At 46.9% G+C, this 6647-nt stretch overlaps 1 protein-coding gene across 1 annotated transcript in view; it reads left to right on the top strand.

Moving 5' to 3' along the window:
• The window catches only part of LOC119296284 (beta-glucosidase 22-like), a 16709-nt gene that overhangs the window by 8618 nt on the left and 1444 nt on the right, over window positions 1–6647 (top strand). Inside the window, exons 3-12 of the mRNA XM_037574714.1 lie at window positions 1749–1852; window positions 2251–2326; window positions 2439–2510; window positions 2591–2678; window positions 2784–3155; window positions 3260–3480; window positions 3580–3608; window positions 3690–3792; window positions 4100–4190; window positions 4307–4502. Of these exons, the coding sequence (XP_037430611.1) occupies window positions 1749–1852; window positions 2251–2326; window positions 2439–2510; window positions 2591–2678; window positions 2784–3155; window positions 3260–3480; window positions 3580–3608; window positions 3690–3792; window positions 4100–4190; window positions 4307–4502 (1352 nt within the window). The remainder of the gene's footprint in view (window positions 1–1748; window positions 1853–2250; window positions 2327–2438; window positions 2511–2590; window positions 2679–2783; window positions 3156–3259; window positions 3481–3579; window positions 3609–3689; window positions 3793–4099; window positions 4191–4306; window positions 4503–6647) is intronic.

The following is a 6647-nucleotide window of genomic DNA, read 5'->3' as shown; positions in this document are numbered from 1 at the left end:
CCACCCCGCATGTATGAGGGCCCGGTACGATGCTCCGGTGGCATTGCTACCCCCCAGGGCCCCCGTCCCGCCTAACCCTAGAGCGGTTGACCACGAGATCTAGCCCTTTGACTTCCCACGGACGGGCTTTGACCAGTGGAGCTCTCCGCCCGGTTGTGTCAGGTCGGCCCATAGGGACACCCGGGAGCAACATCCGGGCCAAAACCACAGCTACATCCACTCCGTGTAGAACCGACGCGGCAGATTCCCCCCTCGAGGTGCCGCCGGCGGCGCCGTCCGTGAGGGAGGCCACGCACCGGAGACGCGTGCCGCCTCTTCGGACATGCCACAACACCACCCGGTTGTGGTAGGTCATCCGATATATATATATATATAAACACTTGGGAGCAAAGTCCCCTTCGTATAGACCCGATGCGGCTGTTCCCCATTCCAGGTGCCGGCTAGCGGTGGCACCGCTCGTGAGGCGGGTCACACCGCTGTGTACAGAACCGAAAAATAATGTATGTATGCTTATTAACACGTACTATATGTAAGTTAGTCAAATAATAATATTTAAGAAAACATAAAATATAGCTGTGAAAAAAAGAAAAAAAACTAACAAGTGGAGGGGGTGACCGGGAACTGGATAAGGGAACTATGATAAAAAGAACAATGATGTGGTAAAAAAAAGAAAAAAAAACTATGAAAAAAATATAGCTATGAAAAAAAGAAAAAAAGAAAAAAAGAAAAAAAGAAAAAAGAAAAAAAGAAAAAAAAACTATGCCGACGGGAAAGCCGTCGGCATAGCTGCGGCATAGGGCAGATGGTCGGCGCGCCGCGGATCGGTGATGTGGCATCTATGCCGACGGCAGCCGTCGGCATAAGTGGTGGTCGGTGCGCCTCGGATCGTTGACGTGGTTAGGGCATCTATGCCGACGGCCTCCCGCCTCGGCCGTCGGCATAGATCGGACGCCGTTAGACGCACGTCACGGCGGGATCGCCGGGCCCGCAACTATGCCGACGGCCGGTATATGCCGACGGCGGCTGTAGGCGTAAGTTTGGGTAAGCCGACGGCCGCTCTGGGCCGACGGGGGCCGCGGCATAGGTCTGAATAGCCCGACGGCTTTATTACGCCGACGGCCTGGATATGGCTGTCGGCATAGCGCAGACAAGGCCGACGGGGGCCGTCGGCATAGATATGGCCGTCGGCACAGGGCCCTGTTCCGGTAGTGCGTCTCTGTGCATCATCATATTTACATGTAGCTTCATGGCTAAATGGTTGTGATCCTTCCATGATCATGCTTGTGATCATTGGTTGTAATTTCACTATAGCTATACGTAAGTGGACTGAATCTATAATTCCTCCAATTCTTAATGAGAAAGCAGAGCACCTTCTATGTTGGTCAAAAAAATTAGTAACAGAAGCAGAAATGTTTGTTACTCTTTTGCGTATGAAAGAAGATTTTCTTATCTAGCAGATTTAGTTGCCCGCACATTTTGCAAAACATGTGCAGCTTTAGAAATAACTTTTCAGATGACTGAGGGGCAGAGAATTCAAGCCGGGAGAGTGGTAAAAACAAATTCTTGCTTGCCTGAAATATGTGTTGAACCAGGCAGAATTTGGTAGAGAACAGAGCAATTCCCCTGAACTCTAGCTAAAATCCTCTGTCAAGGAACCTACTCTATCTCTGACCTTCCTAGAAAAAACAAGCTACACATGATCGTCCCACCTCTCAACACAAAAGTGCAGTACTAACTTGTGCTGATAGTGCACGGAACTGACCATGACGTTGTTGATCTGACCGTGACCGCAGGGAGGATGCCAGACAAGAGCACCGGCGATTTGGGCGCAGACGGCTACCACAGATACAAGGTCTGCATATGTTCTTTCACCAGTGCACTAGGCCAGCTTAGCTCACATACAAAAGTAAAACCGTCTCTTGAATTTTTCGGATCGACAGCGACGCCCTGTGTTGGTTTCTAGGCGTACGTATCGTTCTGGTTGGAGCTCATGTGGCCGTCATTTTCAACCGTTTCTTGTTGACAAATGGACTATGATATACGGCTACGGCTTTCCTCAGAACATGTGCGGGCTCATCTCGGAAAAACTGAAAAATGTGCAGAAGAAGATTGTAATTTTGACAATTTGTGCATGTACTACTACTATTATTTGAATTTGATCGTGTCAAATGGCATACCATTAGGTTTTCGATGCCCGGTTTGCAAGTTCAGATTTGTTTTTTCTCTCATGTGTGCATATGCATTTTGTAGGAGGATGTGGAGTTGATGAGCGACGCCGGCCTGGAGGCGTACCGGTTCTCCATTTCCTGGTCCAGGCTCATTCCAAGTAAGACTGAACACACCAGTTGCACCTCATTTGAAAGACCAAGATCTGTCGTCACCCTTGCAACCTCCCCTGACTGATGATTTTATTGTCTCTCTTCTCTTCATGAACACAGGAGGAAGAGGGCCCGTGAACCCTAAAGGGCTGGAGTACTACAACAACCTGATAAATGAGCTGACAAGAAGAGGTAGCAGAAAATATCCATGAATCAATGTTGGAATTCCCTTTTTCAGGCTCATATCGTTGTGTTACCCCACATCTCTGCAGGAATCCAGATACATGTCACCCTGTACCACCTCGATTTTCCTCAGATCCTCGAAGACGAGTACCACGGCTGGCTCAGCCCCAGGGTCGTGTAAGAAGATCTTACTATTTGGCTACACAAATTATTACATTCTGATGGATGTTGGAACTTGCAAGCGCGAGGGTGTGCATTCTGATGTGTGTTGCATGCATGCAGGGATGACTTCACGGCGTTCGCGGACGCGTGCTTCCGGGAGTTCGGGGACCGGGTGCGGCACTGGACAACCATGGACGAGCCCAACGTGATCGCCATCGCCGCCTACGACAGCGGCGCCTTCCCGCCGTGCCGCTGCTCGGCGCCCTACGGGATGAACTGCACCACGGGGGACTCCACCGTGGAGCCCTACACCGTGGCGCACCACTCCATCCTGGCGCACGCCGCCGCCGTCAGGCTCTACCGGGACAAGTACCAGGCCACGCAGGGGGGCGTCGTCGGCATGAACATCTACAGCTTCTGGAACTACCCCTTCTCTCCCACCCCCGCCGACGTCGCCGCCACGCAGAGGTCGCTCGACTTCATGGTCGGCTGGTGAGACAATCTTCTCGACGACAGTCGTATATTTTGTATCTATATATAAGCGTGTTTTTTCTAACTGAATATATCACACGTTTTTTTTGGGCCTTCTTGTTTAGGATCTTGGACCCCTTGGTGAAAGGAGACTACCCTGAGATCATGAAGAAGAAGGCCGGGTCACGGATTCCGTCCTTCACCAAGGAACAGTCCGAGCTCATCCGTGGGGCCATCGACTTCGTTGGCATCAACCACTACACGTCGGTGTATGTCAGCGATGGGAAGAGCGGCGCCGACGCGAGCCTCCGGGACTACAACGCCGACATGTCTGCTACATTCAGAAGTAAGTCTAGATTTATTTATTTTTGGATCAAGAAAGCATGGTTCAAACCACCTGGCAAAAATTGAAATAACTGTGTCGTTTGTTTGTTTTGTGTTTCAGTGTCAAGGAATGATAGCGGTACTGGTCAGGTACTTTTGTTACTCTTTTCTTTGGACGAATTTTGGGCAAAGCCAGTCAAATTGACCTTTACCTATCCATTATTGGTACAGTTCATCCCTATCAACATGCCCAATGATCCACAGGGGCTGCAATGTATGCTCCAGTACCTCACGGACACATACCAGAACATCCCTATCTATGTCCAAGAAAATGGCAAGCCTTCTCATCTTTTGTCTATAATCTTTCTGTTTACAGTATCTTTCATTGTTGACATAATATAGCATCTGAGATCATGGGCACTGTTCTATAATCCTTCGGAAGTGCCTAAAATAATCCAATGATGAAATTCCACATTGCCATGGTTTGAAAAAAATAATACATTGCTGGCAAATTCTGCAAAACTGAGACACTACGTTGCCGCTTCATCACCGATACTATGTATCAAGTCAAACATTAACTTTTTTGGTGTTTCTACTGATCAAAACTTTCTGGCCTATTCTTCCACGTTATCATATTTCAGGCTATGGGCAGTTCTTCATCGACTCGGTCAATGATCATAACAGAGTGGAGTACTTAAGTGGGTACATCGGCAGCACACTCGCTGCACTCAGGTGAGTGTTGTTCAGTATATCACTGAAGATGATTATTTTGTCTCAACTTATCGGTGTTACTAGTAGAGTTTTAGCCATTGGGTTCACAAGGGGAACACTTAAAATCGTTATTGCAGGAATGGAGCCAACGTGAAGGGCTACTTTGTTTGGTCATTCCTGGACGTGTTCGAGTTTATGGCGGGCTATTATTCGCGATACGGACTGCACTACGTTGATTTTCAGGATCCTGAGTTGCCAAGGCAGCCAAAGCTCTCTGCTAAGTGGTACTCCAAGTTCTTAAAGAGTGAAATTGGGATAAGCATAGAGAAGATGGTTAGTCCTGACACGAGGTCACATGCTCAACAATGAGGTTAACTAGCAGTGCATAGAGATATTCAGGTTGGGGGTACTGGAGAAACAAGAAAAAGTCCATATAGTTGCTTATAATTTTTCTTGTTCGGTTTGGAAAGATGGAATTTTATTCGTCTTCTTATAGTTGATGGTGGCTCACCATCAGGTGTTTTTCTGATGAGAAATAGGTGTATACCCTTCTGTTCTTGGTGTCATGACTAATTACGTTTTGGTAATCAGATATAAATAAACCAGACTATACTTAAGCATGCGAGTTTTTCTTTTTTTGCGAGAAAACCATCTGAGTTATTGTCTTTGAACTTCGAAGTAAAATATGGTGACAATTTCCAATGCTTGTCTTCAAGTGCCAAAGTGTCTTTGTGTCAAATGCCAAAAAGAAGTGCCAAAGTGCCTTTGTGCAGAAGCGATGCATCTATGATAACTTCATGCATGTGCAAGACCTGATTAAGGACCTCAATCGCAAGAAGAGTCTAGGGCTATTCTTCAAATTAGACGTCTCTAGCCCTTCCCTCAAATCCCTTTAATTCACAAAAAATATGTTTTGAGAAGTTAAAACATATCTAACCTTTCCCTCAAAACCGTTAACTCGTCAAAAGATTGGGGGGACACTCCTCAAACCATATGGTGACCTTATCAAAAAATTGGTTGGCCCATTAGATTTGGTCATTCCTTGGATTGGTGGCAAATATTTGGCGTACCCAGCCCGCCCAAGTAGCTCTCATCTAAATTTGAGTGAAGTTTGTTTTAAACCTTGAACTCATATGGCTCGTCAGAATCAAACCTCAATCTCTTAATCCTTGGAATCGACGTCTTGTACTCATTGATCCTGATCAATTTTGACCTTGGAGCTGTTTCGTATCGGGATAAGGTCCATCCCGGCGGGGATTGCAATCTATTCTCACTGACACCCATACCCCCACATGTCATATCCATCTTCTTCCACAACTCCTTTTCTCCCGCTCTCCTGCAATCAGTGTTGATCCTCATCCAGCACCTCCCCATCTCCACGGGAGCCGGGCACCTCAACGTCGTCAAACCCGCGCTCGAGGACATCGCATCGGTGGCGTCTGGTCGCTCCATTTCGTGTCCGCTGCAACCCCACCAGTGCGATGGCTAATAGCTCACTACTAGAAAAACGGCTATAGCTAATATGAACATTAATGACGCACCATGTATGTGGTGCGCCACTGCTATATAACAGTGGCGCACCAGAATCAGGTGCGCCATTGCTATGTTTTCACTAATGGCGCACCACATGAGCAGTGCGTCATTGCTATTTTTTGGGTCCATCCCCCCACCACACATAGCAATGGCGCACCACACCTAGGTGCGCCACTTTGCTATGTCTCACCTACACAAACACATACCCCCCTTTAGTTTTTTTTTAAAATAAAAGAAAATGATAAAAGATTCAAAAAAATAGATGCCCATGTGTTATGTGTTCTAATTGTTAGGAAAATTAACAAACATGAATTTTGAATTTTTTTGCAAAAGGCCGCCGTGTTTCAGTAAAATGGCCTTAACTTTTGCATACGACCTCCGATGAAAAAGTTTTTTATATGAAAAATCATCTACTCGAAAAGTTACATCAAAATTTGACCGGCTATGCCCGTTATCGATTTTCTAGAATCCTCAAAAACCTAACAGAAAAAAAGTTACGGGGCTTTCAAGATCTGGAGAGGCAAAAAAAATCAAACTCAGTAATGACGCACCTGCCCATGGTGCGCCATTACTATCTCCCCGCCTTCAAAATTCAAACTATATAAAAAAAATAAAAAAAAGTTAGTAATGGCGCACCTGCCCAAGGTGCGCCATTACTATCTTCCCGCCTTCAAAATTCAAAATAGATCAAAAAAATAAAAATAAAGTTAGTAATGGCGCACCTGCCCACTGTGCGCCATTACTATGCCGTATATATGGCTGGGCGGGGTCCTCTCCTCCTTAACTCTTCATTTTTTCTCCTCCACTCCACCTCTCCTCCACTCCATCTCCCCCTCTCCTCCACTCCATCTCCCCTCCTCTCCTCCACCATACTCCCCTCCTCCTCTCCGGCGACCTCCTCCTCCTCCTCCTCCTCTCCGGCGAACTCCTCCTCCCTCATCTCCT

The sequence above is a fragment of the Triticum dicoccoides genome, chromosome 1A (assembly GCF_002162155.2).
Source record: "Triticum dicoccoides isolate Atlit2015 ecotype Zavitan chromosome 1A, WEW_v2.0, whole genome shotgun sequence".
Lineage (NCBI taxonomy): Eukaryota > Viridiplantae > Streptophyta > Magnoliopsida > Poales > Poaceae > Triticum > Triticum dicoccoides.
The sequence above is the reverse complement of the archived record's forward strand: the minus strand, read 5'-3'. Positions and strand labels throughout refer to the sequence as shown.